Source organism: Penicillium canariense (assembly GCF_028826845.1).
Source record: "Penicillium canariense strain IBT 26290 chromosome Unknown utg000003l_segment0_segment0, whole genome shotgun sequence".
Lineage (NCBI taxonomy): Eukaryota > Fungi > Ascomycota > Eurotiomycetes > Eurotiales > Aspergillaceae > Penicillium > Penicillium canariense.
Window position 1 is genome coordinate 479,915 of NW_026622730.1, and position 17,795 is coordinate 497,709.

A 17,795-nucleotide genomic window follows, 5' to 3' on the forward strand; every position below is an offset into this window, starting at 1 on the left:
CTTAATGGACTGATTTGAAACGCCTCCGGTAACTGAGTTTCTCCCCAAGTGGCCCCATTCATGAGTTTGACCAAGCCCGGTGCTGCGGTGAAGCTACGTGCCATTCCACTGCAAAAAATTTCAAGATGTATGGTCAGCCCAGCCGGACGTAATAAAACGGCTCCACACTTAGGAAGCTTTCTTAACATACTGTCCATGATATGCTGCGCAAATCCATTGGCTGGCCAACCCGGGCACCTCTCCTACGAAAGGCACCCCGTCCAGGCTCTATCTCCATATTAGTCAATGCACAGTGACGAATGCTAGATGACAAACTGACAAGCCCCATAATTCCGCTCCAGGCTTCTTTATAGGCTTCCGTACGATCCGGGGGATCGTATGTCCAATCTTTAAATTGTCCCTCGGCAAATTCTTGGACAGCCTCTGTCACGGATCTAAATCCTAGCAGCCCATCATCTGTACATCTATCCGGGTTCTCGGTCAACCATTTTTCCAGCTCATGTTGACCAGGGTTACTTCCTCCAAATAGAACCGGATACCCTTCATTTCTGCGCGGATTGATGGAGAATAGGTCGCCCTTCGGCAGCAGCACACCATACGAGTTCTCGAGGCCTTGTCGATCTTGAATAGTCTTTGGCGGAATGACCTTGTTACACATGTGAGGAGTTGGGACAATGAGACCACGCAAAGAGGGCTCAAGTGCAGAGCTATACGCATTTGTGGCATAGACGACCGTTGCGCATTCGATCTGCCCACGTTCGCTCTGAACAATCCACCTATAATCATTTCGCAAAGACTTTGTGATCTTCGTAACTAGGGTATTTGTTTGGAGGTTGACTCCCCTCCTGAGATTGTCACGCATGATGTGTGCCACCAGCTTCCAGGGATGCAGTGTCGATGCAGACCACGCATAACAGGCTTGGGCATCTTTGATTCCAGATATCTAGGCTTTCATCAGCTATAGCTCGCCGAACCGGCGAAATCCGTCCGTACCTTTGCAGCTTCCATTGGATCCTTTGTAACTTTGATGTTGTCCACTTTGCCGCCGGCTGCCTTGTAGCTTTCAAAAATGTCATTTGCGTTTGCCGCGGCTTCAGGAGTCACCGAGACATCTAGTGTGTTACCGACCTAGAGCTCACAATCGACTTCGTTTTCTCGTATGTACCGCACTAAATCGGACCATGTTTGTTGTTCGTTCTGCAAAATCTACGAGATCACATTAGCAAGGCGAGAAAATGGGCTACGCAACATACCTTTAATGCCTGCTCAGTGCCAAAAAGGCCTTCATAGCGCTTGAATCCGCGCCATTGATCAGGCTTGCAGTGACCAGTGTTACGGCCGGTAGCACCAGAGCAAAATTGGCGGGCCTCAAGGACGATCACTTTCTTTTCAGGCCAAGTTGCCACAATATTCTTCGCAATCAATGTTCCCGTGATCTGAGGACTTAAATTAGTTATCTAAATGCTTCAACTCGCTGCGATAAACTCACACCGGATCCAATGATTACAATATCGACAGATTGGGGCAATTCTGGCGTTGTGCGGTGATCCAAGAGAGCATCGCCGTGGACGGACTGCAGCCAGTGTGAAAGCGAATAATTGTGCTTCTTTGGGAACCCAAAGGACATTTGAGCGAGGCCAGTTGGCATGGCGAACGGTGGGTTTGTTCGACCTTCAAAATGTCTTTCGTGGGCCAGCGAAAGACTACTATCAACTGCGTCCAGACTATCGCAGAACTTTCCGATATCTTCTCACCGGAGGAGATAAATTCACAAGTTGCAGGCTCGGAGCCTAGTCACGCAATATGCCCCGCCCCGTCGGAAAGCAGTCTGCTCTCAATATCTAAGGTCAAAAGCGGGTCATTTCTATCGCGGACCGTCAATCTTATTTCGGTCTATATTTCAAATGGTATCATAAAGGCAGCAGAAACGCGCTTTCTTGTTATGATTGCTGAAATGAGCCGAGCAAAGGCGGTGGAGCCCGACACCTTGGAGGGGTTTATCAGTGAAGCCAAGTCATGCTTGTCACACTAGTTGGTCATTGCCTTTTCCCGATCAGAGCTAAGGCCTATGTCACGCACATCATTCCGGAGGCAGTTCAAGGTCCTAACCGGGACCTTGCGCTAATAGTATTACGCTTTTAATCGCCCCCGCTACTGTGGCCTTGATAATGTTCACATCATAGGCGCCGAGCCATTTAATACGATACCCTCCAGTGAAGCTCTAGTCATAGATATCTGTACAGAAAAGCCATTTAGAATTTTCGAAGATAGTGTCCCGTGGAAGGAGCGAGAATATGGGCGTCGCTATGGACTTTCAGTTGTCTTGTTTCCTGATGAGCTTGATAAAGGGGAGGGATTACTAGCTATCGATAACTGGGAGTCCGTTCCATAGGAAATATTGGGCAAAGGCGTCATGAACAGAGCCGCGTGTAGGGTTGAAGCTGTGTCATGGGAGTTTTCCGGGCATTTATTGGCTGTTGTAGTTGGGCTTCTGTAGCTTCGTGGGGTTTGGATTGAGCTGGGTTGGGCCTCGGTCGACAGGTCGACCGGCTGACGGGGAAGTTGGAATGGGTTGATGGGTTGATGGGGTCATCATCAGCCAAGACCGAGTGGCTATTAGCCCCTAGACAATAGGTCTGCAGTCAGATAAACAAGAAAAAAAGAACCACTTCGATCGAAAACACTATTGTCATAAGATCACATCGCACAGGAGAATAAGAAAGGGAGCAATAGGATGACCTAAGAACGCCGCGCTGGCTGCAACCTTCTGCGGGGTTGCAGCATACAATTTGAACTGGGAAAGGAAAGAAAAATTTTAACAGGCAAGAAGAAGAAGAAGAAGAACTCAGGATGTGTCGTTAGTCATAAATTAGTATATTCACAAAGCTCTTAGAAACTCAGCTTGTCTCGCACTGGCGTGGATGCGTTAGCCGCAGAACAGCGCCAGGTTGAGGGTATTATGTCCAGTCCAAGGTCTAATAGACCAGAATGCATCAAATCAACCAAGGAAGACTGTAAATATTAGCCGGATGTTCCCATGGAACGCACTCACAACAACTTCTTACCTTCCCAGCCCCATTCCCCCATTACATTGACCCAGTGCGATCTGCTTCGAACAGTTCTTTCAAACTTGATATTCTCCAGAGACGAGAGTGCAGATCCCCTCCTCGACTGACCAGATTCAGGTGCAATAGGTCCAGATCTCCCCTGCATCGATCTGTCCGAGTGATCGCACGAGTTGACCCGCCCATGGAAACCGCGACCGCTATTGTCTGATGCCTGGAATTGCGAATTGAGCTTGACGTTGTTCTCGGTGGAGAACGAGCGAGGTCGCCGGGTTGAAAACATGTCTTGCTGTTGCTGCTTGGCTTGGAGCTCGTCCCGTCGAGCCCAGACTTCCCGAATAACATCTAGGCAGCGATCGACACCTCCGATCATGAGGCGCGACTGGACAACCGACCACCGCTCCAGAACCCATTTGCGGTCTTCTTCTACGTCAACCTCAGCACCGGCAGCCAGAAGGGGGAACATCTGAATGATGGTTGTGCGAGAGGTGGGCGGTACGGTCGCCAATAAAATCAAGACACGCTTAGCGAGTTCTTCAGCTGGCTCGGATGGTAACTCCGGGACCGCTTGGTGCAGATACAGCAATGTGGCCCAGCGATAGGCGTGCGCCATCTGTATACTGTGTTGCACCTCTGAGGTGGGATCTTCGGGCGGCGCAAACCAACGTGGTGGCTCCCACTGCTCTACAAGGGCCTTGAGCTCCATGGCTTGGGAGACAATTGACACGGAGTTAGTCGATGTCTTTCGAACTCTTTGTACGAGTCGTGCGACCTTGCCAATGAGAGGAAACAGCGTTGCAGCACATCCCATCAACGGATCAATCTCGTGCACCGCATCGCCGGGTAACTGGAAGATAGAAGGATTTAAATCCTGAGGTCCGGACTCATCCAACGAGGTCAGCCGCGCAATGACGTCCATGTACGTCCACGTATTGTATAAAAAGCGGATGCGATCCAGTTCTTCCGGCTGAAGACCTCCTTCGAGACCCGCATTGAGGACCTGCAACATCAAGGCCTTCGCACCCCGCAGATGCTGGATACATGTGCGAGTGTTTTGGTCCCAGGTATCGGCAAAGGCCAAAGCTAAGCTCGTTGCCAACGCTGTGTCTGCTCGCATGCTCTGGATCTGCTGCCGCAGACAGGTAATGCTCTGTCGCATGTGCTTGACACCTTGAACTCGAAGAGATGGCTTCTCCTTCGCCGAGTGAAAGGCTGACAAGGCGAAGATAGCATGGTACAAGGCAGGTGTGCTTTTGGCAAGAGGCCAGATTAGAGTCCGCCATGGGTTTTCCGTCATACCATCTTTGATGGACAAGATACCACATGTCATCTTGTCAAACCGCATTGCCAACATCTCTTGGCTTTCTGGCGCCAAGGGAGGCTGACTGGGAAAGTGGGGGAAATCAAAGGAACCGTCATCCTGTCCTGAGAAGCTAAAGTTCCAAGACCCAGCACCAGGATCAGACTGCCGAATAATCTCCTCGATACCCTCGCTATCATCCTCCAGTAACCGGGCGAAACTGAGTTCGTCATTACCTGTCCCAGGGGCAGGCTGAAACTCTTGAAGGCCAAAATCGAATGGACCAGAGCCACTCAGGTCCTGTGCCGACAACAAATCATCCGAGAAAGGCACCGATTGTTGAAACGGTTCAAGGAAAGAAAGGAAATTTAAAGGATCAGAGTCCACGGGTATCGATACACCACCGTTCAGGGTAGATTCATCGCGAGTGGACACTTCATCTCGAGGCACCACAAAGCCATCTGGCGAATGAGTGTCCGTAGACAAAAAGCTTTTGACGCTCTGAGGGGAGCTATGCAACGAAGACTCAGGGGGAGAAGCATTAAAACAATTGGACAGCGGTCGAATCGGCGAGCCTGATTGCTCGGTAGTCGGCGGCGTGAGAAAGCTTTCCGAGTTCGCGACCGAGATAGGCGGGGGCTGTGAAGGAGCATTTGCTGCATAACCAGGGTGTTAGTCAATTTATTTCGCGGCCAGGCACACACGGTCAACAACCGCTCTGCCTAATACCTTTCTTAGCCTTTGTCGCGGTAGGTCGTGCGACAGTCAGGATGGTCTCCTCGAAGGGCCGCCATTTGAAATCCTTCTTGTACCCCCCACACGGAACCTTGCGCCTTTCGCACTGGTGACAGGTCGGCTTGGTCTCGTCGCACTTCAGCCGCTTCGCCTTGCAGGTGATGCAACCTGGGCGTCGCGGATAGAGATCGGGTCAGCGATATTGCGCAGACAGCTGGGGCGGGCCCACTCGCCCGTAGCGGGTGGAGCCCTGGCCTATGGGTGTGCATGTGTGGTATTTATTTATTTTTCATGGTCAGATGGCATTTCCATCGAGAGACGAGATCGTACCATTGCGACTTTTGGTCTGCTTGGGTTTCTGAGAGGCCGTGGCGATCCGCTTCGCCTTCCTGGGGGGCGATGCAGGCTTCCCCCGCGCAGACGCTGGGAGCGTGTCGGGCGAGTGTAGAATCGTGGACGGAGATGGGATTTTGATCGTTTCCATACCAAGGCGATAGTTGACAATCACGACGTGCGTGCCAGGGCTAATAGAAGAGATGGGCGGGGATTATATGACGGGGCTTCAACGAAAGCAGAGAGGAGGTTGAAGATAAGACGCCAAAAACAGCGAATGACAGAAGACGGATAGGGGAGCAAGGAAAATCCGCGCTCATCGGGAGGAACGGCGGATGATAAGGCGCATATGCGGGGGTTTGGCGCCGATCCGAAAAGCCTGTGAGGGGTCACGCTGACCCGGCGTTGCAATCTGGTCTGCTGTCCGTGGGTTGTGAGTTGGGCTGACGCGGCCAGTGTGGAGTTAGTAGTTGGTTGTAGTTTCGAGTATGGACGGAAGCAAGTAGCTTGTTTGGCGCTTGGTGGTTCTTTGTTTATCAACAACAACAATAGCCGGTGGGTACAGATTGAATGTGTTTTCGCGCGGAGAGACAACTGGCTTGTGCGGGGAACAACCGAATACTCACTGAGGAATCCGGCGGAAACCCTGTCTAAACCCCACTCTTGTCGTCTTCTGGATGTTTCGAGTGCAGTTACTTTCCATGGGGATCATGTGAGGAGGGTCTTGTGATCCGCGCGGGTCGTCCATATGGCATCCTGAATTCTCAGGTGTCCTGGAAATGTCCACGATACACTCCCATCCAGTATTCGGCACTCAAGGCCTGTCGGAGTAGAGGTGATTCTACATATGTCAATTCCTATCTTGAAGAATGATCTGGAGAACAAATAAAAATAAATACCGCTCATCTTTCCTGGTGTGATATCATATACAAGACTGCCGATCCACGCGCCCCTGCGCTTCCCACGGTTGAGCCGGGCTGCCGTCCACCGGGCCGTGATCTCCGTCCCATCCCGCCCCAGAATCTTCATCCCAGCTCCGTCCCCGAGCTGGTCACCACCCCCTTCATCTGAGCGGGGTATATTAAAGGACTGGAGGCTGCCATGCTGGTGCATTGCGCCCCTGGCGCAGGCATGTGGGCGCGGGCGGCGTGTGATATGCGTGCTGACCGGATTTGGGTCAGTGGCCATGGTAGTAGCGCGAGGACAAACAAGCCCCTGGTGCTGCCTAGATGCGTAAAACCCAGCTGTAGGAGTGAATTTATATCTTTTTTTCTAATTCATCGTCGGCTACGTCGGTTTACCGAAGAAAGAAGGCAACCGTATAGACAGAGTAAATAGAAGTATCCATGCATGCCCTTCGTGCCTGGCTTACGTGTAGTGCCCGGGTAGTGAGAATGACTTGGGTGAATGGCTTGTGTTTAATGTGCCTAATGAAGGCTATCATCATATCTTTCAGGTAGTCGTTGGATCACTGCCTCTTCTGACATTTCAGACTTCGCTTCTAATCGATTAACCTCTCGATGATGATATCCTAGAGGGTCCCTCATCACAGCTCCAGGAGCGCTTGGCAGAGGCACAGAACAGGATGGACATACTCTGGCTCGCCATGCTCGTTTGTGAAAGCAACAAAAATCCTTAGAAAAGCGTGGTTTCAAAATCTCGGAACATGATGCAGATTTGTTGCGTATTCTGGATGAAAAGACGACAGCCCCAGAGCAGGCTGCTCATACCCGCTGCTAGCGACTCTGTAATTTTATAATTCATCACGGTCGAAATTTAATTTAAACAAATTTAGCCGTGCAGCACCCACTGATGCAGCAAACACCGGGTTAACCGGTTCCTGGTGTTGATCGACGACCGCAGTGTTGATACCGGACGGCTGTTGCTTGCTCAAAACATCTTTGAGTATGTCGTGTAGAAGCTTGTCCTGTGATGATTCACCTAGCAAGATCACGTTGCTTAGTGACTTGAGCATCTCGCCATCGTATTCGACGGGCATCTTGACGATGTCTCCAAGCGCTGTTGTGAGCTTGGCCCGACGATCCTGGGGTGATTCTTGCGACCCAAATCGGGTCTCATGTAATACTCGCAAATCTTCGTAAATTCCACACTCTTCGACAACCAACAGGGCGGTCAAAGCGGAACGTGTATACTCCACAGTAAGGAACGCCTGCGCTGGGTCCTGTACATGTGGATCGTAGCCACACTCTCCCGGGCCAATGCCATATACAGGTTGTGCTACTAATCTACCAGCGGGCGCCGCAGGAGTTGCAGGGATGGAAATCGACTCGGATTTGGCGGTGGAGCGAAGGGTATCAAAGAAAGTGTCTGAGATTGGGAATGGGACGGTGATTTCAGCTGTTGACACCGAGGCTTCTAAATAAGACTCGATGGCTATCTTTAATGACTCGAGCATCCTTGAAATGGACTCATGGGTGTGATTGTGGCCACCCAGCCAAGGTGGCAAGTAGCCGCGAAGTGATGGCCAGCCCACTGTGGTCTGTGTATCGAGGGAAATGTAAGCATCGTCCTTTTGGACGTCCGCTGCACGCATTCGTTGCTTGTAGGTGGGATTTCCTTCAATCTTGGTGACCTCCACATGGGAGCCATTAAGGAATTGAATACTTGCAACACTATTTGGCAGATTAGTTCGCGATGGAAGAGTTCAGCGGGGATCTTATTGAAATATTACCCATAGTCAAGGGTCAGCTCGAATCCAACGCCATAGTCCGCCTTGGCGGAGACAAAGGCCACAGGAAGGAAAGCAGCTGCCAGTAGATACCATATCTTTGGAATCATGCTTGAAAAGAAGTGTGTTTGAATTTTCAACTGATTTGAAGAGTAAAAGGTTGAAAGAAGATGAAAGAAAGAGCAGGGAGTTCAGCAGTTCGAGGAAGATAGGCGACCAAATAACTGCGCCCCGTAGCCCTACCCGGGAGAGCTGGGGCGACTTGGCACACGCTGAATGCTCAACCCTCGCAACCATCGTCATCCAATCAATTTTCAGCCCCAACCAGCTCTTTGCTTTTAGGCATTCCCCCCTTCATTGGATGATCTAAGGATATGCGGCTGGTCACAACTTACATTGGACCCTAACATAGCCCCCTCTCATATCCCGGGCAGAGCTACGTCATGACGCTGATCAGGGGCCGAAACACGGGGCCAAACCAAATGGAAGGGTTCAACGTTCACTGGCTGAAGACAACCCACGAGTCCACGATGCAATGAGCCTCGTTTCATTTAGCTCCAGGGGCCGCAATCTTGCACTAAAATCAGGGGCCAAGAACAGGCAACATAGGACAGAGATCAGAGATGATGCAATTTGACGGAGTTTGTTTGCCTCCTCGGTTGCTTCGGTTGAACGTCGTGTCCTAGAATTGATTTAGTGATATTCAAATATTTCGTTCTACTCCCTCAATATAATGGGGCGATAAACCGTATAGATTCTGACGATGGTACCCAGTCGCACAAGGGCAAATTCGGCGTTTCTTCTGCAAGCAAGCTCATATGAAAATGTTTCTTAAACGGTGTCAGAATTGCGAGTAAAATGCTGAAAAGACTCCGTCCGTGCGTTCCATATGCTCTTCCGGTCGATTAAGTGGATCCGCTCCTGCTGCACACGCGATGCGGGCGTTCCAACGTTACTCTTGAACGAGGAAATTGAACAGTGACTCCTCGGAGGTTTGACACCTCTCTTCCCCGGAAGGAATAAGGTGCTGCATGGCAGGCTGGCAAAGATGAACGGCCACAGCATGAGATTGAGAGACTCATATCGGGTATTACGTTTGACATCTTGTTTACTATTTACAGTTTAGTTCGCAAACTGTGGTAGAACCATTAGCTCGGTCAACTGAGCGCCTGGTCCACATGGATAGTTGCTTTTTCCTGTTCCATTTCCATCCGTGACAGGGGGTCTTGTCCAGAAATATCATCTTGGACAATCGCATTCATCAATCCGGCCCTCTATGACCTTACTACACTGTATTGAGCTCTTTCCCATGATGAATGAGCCAGATGGAACGCTTTGATAACCATTCGTCGCCAGATATTAATAGTACAACACTAACTACACGTAAGGATCCACTTTCGCTAGGCTTCCTGCCCCATCGAACAGCCCCGGGGGCCATTATGTTTTAGTCTCGTCTCCACCTTGATTTGTACAGGCTGTTGCTAGGAAGTAGATTTAAGATCCTTTTGCCATAAGACATTGATATTAAAGCATCCGAATTATTCAGTCAATTGTATCATCATTTTCTGAGTATCAAAACTCAGGATGCGCAATTTCGGCCTTGCCCTTCTGCCGCTATGCGGTCTCATTGTTGCAACTCCTATAACTGATCCACCTCAAAGTGTGGACGTTAACAACCCATCTGCATCGGATCCCAAGACACCTCCCAAGCAGATTTCGTTTCCCAAACGTCCGGATAACCCTTTTCCCAATGGCATTCCAACTCAGCCGGACAAATGTGATGGGGAGTTTCCTTCCGATGACTGCCTCCACGCCATGGGAAGCAGTGGTGGCTACCTCTATTACGAGAAAGACTCCGGATGCAGTAACAATCAAAAGAATGTTCTCGAGACAGCTCTCTGGGAGGCGACGACGCTTGCTTTTTACTCGTCCAACTTCCCAAACAACGGAGAGGGGTCCAGAGGCTCTGCCTCAGCCCATTTCTACATGGGGCCGGACTACCTATCGCAGAAAGACAGAATTGCCGGTAATTTGCAGCGAGTTTCTGATTTCAAGAGTGGCAAGACATCGGAGAAGGCATATATCACCATGAGCTGCAAAGATACCAAGAATCTGTGCAAGAAGAGAGACCAGGGAACTGTTGGTGGCTATGCATGGACCTACAACGGGTGGTTTGGATATTATCATTACATCACCTTCTGTCCTTCTTTCTTTTCGATCGATAACATGGACCAGAAGATTACCGAGATAGAGAGCGCGCTCAGCAGTGGCAACACGGAAAAGGCCAGCGACATGAGATATCTTAGAACGACTGGCCAGTACTTCCTCCACGAAATGATGCACACTCGCATTGCAGACGGTGGCAAGGAACCACACATCAACGATGAAGGTGTCGTGGAGCCTGGCAGGACTTATCCTGGAAATCCCGCAGCATACGGTCCGAATCTTGTCCACAAGCTAGCCCAACGCCCGATTAACCAACACGGCGGTGCAACACGAGCATCGACGAACGCAGACAGCTATGCAATTCTGGCCAACTGCGCCTGGTGGTGGGATACCACTGGATACTTCCCTGGAGTGCCTGGAAAACCTGGTCCTTCCTCCATAGAAGATGATTTTCCCATCTCGCTTTGGATTGATCTTGGCAACACCACCTCCCCAAGTAAGGCCGACTTTGCCAATCTGTTCTCTGTCGATGCAGAGGGTTTTGGAAACTTAACGACAACCACTTCAACTACGCAAACAACGACCGCCTCGACGGCAACAGCCACAGCCGATGACTCGTGCAAAGAATCGTACAAATTTTTCTGGGACCATTTTGAGATTTATGGGAAGAATTTTGACCCGTCTAAGTTTGGTAAAGATGGGTCTGGCCTTAAGAAGCAGATCGAAGGCTGTGGTGCCTTGACTGGGTGGCACTTTGACACAGACACTTCAAGTGGCTGGCAATGGCATGCCACGGGAAACCTGCCGGTTGGAACTAAGGACTGTGTTGGCCGGGCTGTTGTATCGGCAGGTGGTGAGGGCCCCGATGGTTGCAAGGGCTCTGGACTGTAAATAGTATAACCCCGGAGCGGAAGCAGGTGCTGTATATTTGGGAGTTCGAAGTCAAATAGTCGTAAAGCCAATGGCTTTTTAGAGAAATGGAATCAAGACGGTCGCCAAGGTACAGTGATTCTCGAAATTGCCTTGACCAATATAATAGTACACCGAGGTTGTAACCATGGTCTAAAACCCGTCCCAAAGGAGCATAGCCACCTCATCGAGGTACAGGCTAGGTTTTTCACTTAGATGCACACAAAGGAATTCAATCATGAGGAGTGTCACAGTTCGTCTCCAACCTACTCGGGTTTGGAGGGCGTAAATGCTTACAAATTGTGGTAAGTTTTTGCAGAGATTGATGATGGTCAGCTTGTTACATTCAGCTTGTTCGGCCATTTCAGATGTGAAGGACCGGCTCTCTATCACATCACTTATGAGAACAAGCTTTGCAGGAGAGTGTCTTGGAGCCATGTCGCCTTGAAGTAACAGGGGCTAAACTGGAAAGACTTGTAACTTCAATTTGTCGGGAAATTGGGTCGGGATGCCCCAAACTATCAGAAGAGGCGGGCTGGTGATCATCCCGCAATAGCCGGCACCATTCCCGCCATTGCTGGTCGCTGGGAAGAAGTAGGGGGCTCCGAGGGGGGGGGGGAGGGGGTAGGGGCAAGCATGTACGGAGTACCAGACTTTTAAACAGTCCCGGCGGGTGCTCCCTGAGTCAAAAAAAAAAACTGTACTTCTGCAGTTGCCGTTCCTGCCGCTATACCCGCCCATTCATTCGTCGGTCAACGTTGACCCTGCCATGCTTTGTGCTTAGTCAAGTAGCGGTTATCGGACGCGTCGGTCACAACCCCAGGATTCACGGCCCGAGGTCGAGCGGCGTGCAAGAGCTACCCCGTCTTTAAATCGGTCTCTTCCCTCCCCGCCCCCCCGCCTCCTCCTCTACACGGCCCCATACAGTTTCGCCGAAAAGTGGACATTCATACAATGTTTCGTTCGATCCCGCGACGACTCCCGCGGCAGCTCCCCCTCGCAACTGCTCCAAAACGCCTCGCCCTGCGCTCCTTCACATGCGGTTATCCTCGGATGTCATCGCCGCCCGCCGTCCAGCCTCCCGTGTCCACGGCACTGCCATCCGACGCATACCAGCTGCTGTCGACAGCAGAAAAGGCCGGGCCGGCGGAAGATGCGCTGTATGAGCAGCAGGTGCGCGATGTGGAAGCTTGGTGGAGCTCGCCCCGCTATGAGGGCATCAGGCGCCCCTACGGGGCGGAGGATGTGGTGAGCAAGCGCGGCTCGCTGCAGCAGACATACCCAAGCTCGCTGATGGCACGGAAACTGTTCAATTTGTTGAACGAGCGGGCGGCGGCCGGAGAGCCAGTGCACACAAGTGAGTTTTTCAGCTATTTCCACTCTGCGGTTCGATTCCGATTGGGCTAACGCTTGTCGCGCACACAGTGGGTGCCATTGACCCCGTCCAGATGACCCAGCAGGCTCCCAACCAAGAGGTTCTGTATATCTCGGGCTGGGCATGCTCATCGCTGCTAACCACGACCAACGAGGTCTCCCCGGATTTCGGAGACTACCCCTACAACACAGTGCCGAACCAGGTCCAGCGCCTGTTCAAGGCACAGCAGATGCACGATCGGAAACAGTGGGATGTGCGACGCAAGTTGACCGCTGAGCAGCGCAAGGATACCCCATACGTGGACTATATGCGCCCGATTGTTGCGGACGGTGATACTGGGTATGTCCTACCAACCGCAATGTGATCGCAGCACTGACTCGACCCATTCAACAGACATGGCGGTTTGTCGGCAGTTCTGAAGCTGGCCAAGCTCTTCGCCGAGAATGGCGCGGCGGCGGTGCATTTCGAGGACCAGCTTCACGGTGGAAAGAAATGTGGCCATCTTGCAGGCAAGGTGCTTGTCCCCATGGGAGAGCACATTAACCGGCTAGTGGCTGCGCGCTTCCAGTGGGATATGATGGGCTGCGAGAACCTGGTCATTGCTCGCACGGACTCGGAGAGTGGCAAGCTGATCAGCAGCGCCATCGACGTCCGTGATCACGAGTTCATTCTTGGTGTCGCGGAGGAGGTCGAGCCTTTGGCCGAGACTCTGCAGGCAATGGAGCGCGAAGGCGCGTCGCCGGCTGAGATTGACGCCTTTGAGCTTGACTGGGTCAAGCAGCACAAGCTTGTCACCTTCGATGAGGGTATGTCAGCTCCAAGAGATTTTTCCATCCGCTCAAGTTACTAACATCCCCCCAGCGGTCGACGCTCACCTCGAAGCCGAGGGTGCCTCCCAGTCTGTCCGCGACACCTACAAGTCTCACGTCCAAAAGAACCCCGATCTCTCGATCTCTCGCAGGCGCGCCTTGGCCAATGACTACTCCAAGTCACCCGTAGTGTGGTCGTGCGACAGCCCGCGCACCCGGGAAGGGTTCTACCACTACCGCGCCGGGTTCCCCGCCGCGACGAAGCGCGCTAAGGAATTTGCCCCCTACGCCGATCTCCTCTGGGTCGAGACCGGCGACCCCGACGTTGAGAAAGCAGGCGACCTGGCCGCCAAGGTTCGCGCCGTGCACCCCGGCAAGAAGCTGGTGTACAACCTCAGCCCCTCGTTCAATTGGATGGGCCAGGGCTTCGACGAAGCCTCACTAAAGTCATTTATCTGGGACCTTGCTAAGCATGGGTAAGCACACATTCTGTCGTCTCCGGCGCCGCTTGACTAGCGAGCAATGCTAAAATTGATGGATCAGATTTGTCCTGCAACTCATTTCCCTGGCTGGCCTGCACTCTAACGCAACCATTACAACGGAACTCTCGCGCGCGTTCAAGGACGAGGGCATGCTTGCCTATGTGCGCCTAGTTCAGGCCCGCGAGAAGGAGATGGGCGTCGAGGTTCTCACCCACCAGAAGTGGAGCGGGGCTCCCTACATTGACGGTATCCTCGGCGCTATTCAGAGCGGGAGCAGCAGCAGCAAAAGTATGGGCGAGGGGAATACGGAGAAGGGTGAGTCTTTTTGCTGGTTCCCCGTGTTTCAAATGCAAAGAGCTAATTCCGCAACTCTAGGTTTCTAAAATCTTGATTCACTAACTGAAAATAATGATTCGTGTGCCTTTCCAAGCCGATCTTTTCTCTTCTTACCTTGGACGGTCATTCTGTAGATAGCGATTTGATTGATGAAAATGAATTTGTACATTTCCGACATGGCTTATTTCCATCATGCATAGTTAAGACCTACTATCTGAACGGCCATTTCCACTATTCGCATACACTTTCGCCACCCAAAGGCCGGTTCCAGTTGACTTGAAAATAGACATTTCAATAAAAACGATCCATCACCGGACCAAACATCCAGTAACAAAGGCTTACACCGTAGCAGGTCGTTCTGTGATGCGAACAGGGATCCCGGTCTGTCGCACGAACCACGAGTGGGTAAGTTGCCACTCCTGATCTTGGTTCGGAAGCTCCAACTAGAGAGAGAGAGAGAGAAGATTAGCTTCATTCTAACATAAAGACCAAAACACGATGCGCGCAGACTGACGTCAAAAGAGATAAACAGCGAAGCAATGAGCTTATACGCCTCCAGTAGAGAAAGGTACCGTCCAAGACAAGCCCGGGTTCCACCCCCAAATGTGAAGTCGGCACCCTTCATCTTCGCGAATCGCGCCTGGTACATATCGTCCGACTCTCCAGGACTCGGAAGCCATCGCTCCGGAAGGAAAGACTCGGTGTGCGCGCCGAAAACGGCTTCGTTCCTGTTGATGACCGACGGGTTCATGCCGACGATAGTGCCCTCTGGCACGAACCGTCCATCAGGCAGGGAGAAACCACCCCGTGGCACGATGCGCTCGATCGTCTGGCCGATACCGGGGGTTACGCGCATTGCCTCGCGCATCACGGCGTCGAAATACTTCAACCCCTGGAGCTCCTTCCACTTCGCGGGTAGAGCGATGTTTGTGGAGCGCAGCTCTTCGACGAGCTTCTTGTGCACGGAAGGGTGCTTGAGAATGTGGTAGACGGCGGAGCACATCGTGCTAGCCGTGGTATCGCTGCCCGCGAGAACATTGGAAAGTAGGTACGTGACGACGATATTGTCGTTGACGATTTCCGGGTACTTCTTCTTGGCCTCGAGGAATCTATCGAGGTAATCGGTCTGTCCGGCGGGGAGGGGTCCCTTCTGGAGACGCTCCTGGAGCTGTTCCACACTGAAGATGTTGGCCCACATGAAGGTGGGGGGTCCAATTCGTACGATGGGGTTCTTGTCTAGGACCATGTCGAGCAGCGGGATCTGGCTGATCTAATACATTCTGTCAGGTGGGATGCTATACAGGTAGCGGTTTGTTAGGGCTTAGATTTACTTACAGCAGCGAAGTAGTCCAGACTCTTATTTGATCGACCCAGGAAGCCCTTGTAGTCACTCCCTGCCTCAAGAATCCCAAGGTCCTTGGAGAAGGTGATCTGGCTCATCGCATCCCAGGCAACTATCGGGTGCTATCAGTACGATATCCGTAGACAGGGACTGCCGGGATAACTCACAGAAATGGAGATAGTCAGACATCTCACAGATCTGTCCGGGGCGGGCAAACCGCTCCCGCAGCTTCTCAAAAAACACATTGATCGTTTTATCCACGCCAGGCTCCATATCCTGGACTTTAGTCATCGAGTACAAGCCCTTAACAGGCCGGATAAAAGTCGAGTGCCACTGCTCATCCTGCGTGGAGAACAAGTTACTGAGGCGCATTCCCCCGACGAGGACATCGTTCACATTGTACATATCACTCTATCGGAAACACCGACCAAAACTGAGTCAGTTGCGTCATGGGACCATTGTGAGTGATTCCAATTATACCTTCTGCCACGGGCTCTTCACAGTATAAACTTGATTGATCAGACTCGGATCCGACAGACTAAGCATGCGTGGGCCCAACCGAACGGCAGGTCCGTACTTTCGGTGCAGGGCATTCTGGGTAATATCGCAGCGTCCTTTAGATACATCGTACAGACGCCAGAGATTGGTGAAACTGGTCGCTGCAGGGCCGGGGAAAGCCTTGAGTGGAGAGCGGAGGTAGTTCCAGATGAAGCGAGAGACGAAGATGATAGCCACCGAAGCACCGAGATTGATGACAAGATCAGTCACTGAAAGCATGGTGGGTTAAGTTGAATGCACTGGTTTTTATGATGCTGAGGGCACCGTTTGCAAGGTAAGTTCCTCCTCGTTCGCTGTCAAGGGCATTAATAAATCCATCCTCCAGGATCAATCGCCTCGACGGTCACAATCCATTTCCCTCCCTGCGGCCCCACCGGGCTGCAAGCCTCCAGACTAGCAAAAGTCCGAGGCAAAACTGCTGGACCAACTTGGCCTAAGTGAGGAGGAGAGATAAACACGGCGGGTGCAGCATTGTTTCCCTCTTGCTGGACGGACCACTCCCCGGGGACCATTAGACTAAGCCTAGTGCGTTATAGTTAGATTCGAACCCGTTGGTCGAGACTCTCCAGGAACGGAGCAAGAAACCTAACAGTCGTTAGAAGTATGAGAGATACTTGCAACTGTCCGTAGCTCTACTACCCCCGAAGGCACGGAGAAGATGGTACTGCGGATATTATTTACGGAAGCTATCGACGGGACCGGCACGAGGACCGGGAATCCAGTGGATCCTGTGTCAAGCCATTCCTTCACTGCCGATCCAGATGTGTCATTGGCTGGGGAACCCGCTTGGCTTAAGTGGCATATGCGCGTTGCAAGAAGTCTGGTCGGGACTAATTCTCCCGAATCGATAGATCACATCTTCACGGTTTGATAACCACCCAACGCGATTTGAGTTCAAGACTTGTGGAAGCGAAACAGCTTCCCCGCTACCTGGGCAGTGAATTTCAACACAGTCCAAATCAAGCACGTTTTTAGCTTCCCTGGCAGCTCGCATTTATACCCTCTACGAGGCAATTGGTCGTGATGGCTCCACTGGGCGCCCGCCAGCAGCGGGAGTGGGAGTGATAGATAGCGCGGCCCCAACGTCCCTCAAGACCTAATGCATGAGCAAACGCACGCGGAATCACAGCGAAGGTCGAGGCCAATCAGGTGGTGCACTATCCAAGCAGTGGCCAGCACCATCACGGGTATGTAGCCTCCCATGGTTTGACATCTACACGTTTATCCACCACCACGCCTGCAGGTGGGCGCTGTGCGCACATTCCAGTGGAGCCCCTGAACTCCCAACCCACGAGCCCAACCGCCTCAGGAAGTTGGTCCATCCGAAATACGGGCTGGCCGTTTCATCTACTCCGGATGCATCCCATTGTCGCTCTGGTAAGCCCTCCCCCTGTCAGCCGTCCAGGACTTCATGACGCCGATCTTCGACAGCTTCGTGCGGGCCTAGATTCCGGACCTGGCGCCCGTGTGCTCGAGTGCAACACCGGTCCATTCTCATTAGCAATACCGAATCACGCAAAGGAAGCTCTCAAGGTTATATACTCCTGCTCCCATTCGAGAACGTGCGTGGGTCCGTGATTGCCGCCTGTCATATCTGCCGAGACTTAGTTCTGCTTCCGCGGAGCCGTTGAGGCCGGCTCCAAGGCTGCGGAGACTTTCCCCTCGCTCCCGGCGGTGTTTCAATTTATGTAGGAAA

At 52.0% G+C, this 17,795-nt stretch overlaps 6 protein-coding genes across 6 annotated transcripts; 2 read left to right on the top strand and 4 right to left on the bottom strand.

Moving 5' to 3' along the window:
* Positions 1–168: 168 nt before the first annotated feature.
* On the bottom strand, positions 169–1,648 carry N7482_005017 (NAD(P)/FAD-dependent oxidoreductase; the record flags this gene model as incomplete). The annotated part of the gene is made up of 6 exons (XM_056687142.1): positions 169–267; positions 320–943; positions 994–1,091; positions 1,140–1,206; positions 1,254–1,436; positions 1,490–1,648. The coding sequence occupies 6 exons, from the start codon at positions 1,646–1,648 to the stop codon at positions 169–171; spliced, it is 1,230 nt and encodes a 409-aa protein (XP_056542697.1).
* A 1,350-nt stretch (positions 1,649–2,998) lies between these two features.
* On the bottom strand, positions 2,999–6,621 carry N7482_005018 (Zn(II)2Cys6 transcription factor; the record flags this gene model as incomplete). The annotated part of the gene is made up of 6 exons (XM_056687143.1): positions 2,999–3,012; positions 3,066–5,021; positions 5,095–5,268; positions 5,431–5,624; positions 6,060–6,189; positions 6,333–6,621. The coding sequence occupies 6 exons, from the start codon at positions 6,619–6,621 to the stop codon at positions 2,999–3,001; spliced, it is 2,757 nt and encodes a 918-aa protein (XP_056542698.1).
* Positions 6,622–7,186: 565 nt separating this feature from the next.
* On the bottom strand, positions 7,187–7,987 carry N7482_005019 (uncharacterized protein; the record flags this gene model as incomplete). Its single annotated transcript, XM_056687144.1, has 1 exon — positions 7,187–7,987. One exon carries the CDS (start codon positions 7,985–7,987, stop codon positions 7,187–7,189), a length of 801 nt encoding a protein of 266 aa, XP_056542699.1.
* Positions 7,988–9,706: 1,719 nt separating this feature from the next.
* Positions 9,707–11,179, top strand: N7482_005020 (uncharacterized protein; the record flags this gene model as incomplete). The annotated part of the gene is made up of 1 exon (XM_056687145.1): positions 9,707–11,179. One exon carries the CDS (start codon positions 9,707–9,709, stop codon positions 11,177–11,179), a length of 1,473 nt encoding a protein of 490 aa, XP_056542700.1.
* Positions 11,180–12,151: 972 nt separating this feature from the next.
* N7482_005021 (methylisocitrate lyase ICL2) lies at positions 12,152–14,246 on the top strand (the record flags this gene model as incomplete). The annotated part of the gene is made up of 5 exons (XM_056687146.1): positions 12,152–12,554; positions 12,623–12,911; positions 12,966–13,378; positions 13,434–13,857; positions 13,925–14,246. The coding sequence occupies 5 exons, from the start codon at positions 12,152–12,154 to the stop codon at positions 14,244–14,246; spliced, it is 1,851 nt and encodes a 616-aa protein (XP_056542701.1).
* A 297-nt stretch (positions 14,247–14,543) lies between these two features.
* N7482_005022 (cytochrome P450) lies at positions 14,544–16,318 on the bottom strand (the record flags this gene model as incomplete). The annotated part of the gene is made up of 5 exons (XM_056687147.1): positions 14,544–14,642; positions 14,714–15,469; positions 15,535–15,653; positions 15,709–15,952; positions 16,022–16,318. Coding segments are annotated over 5 exons (1,515 nt in total), but the record flags the coding sequence as incomplete, so codon positions are not given.
* Between the last annotated feature and the right edge of the window lie 1,477 nt (positions 16,319–17,795).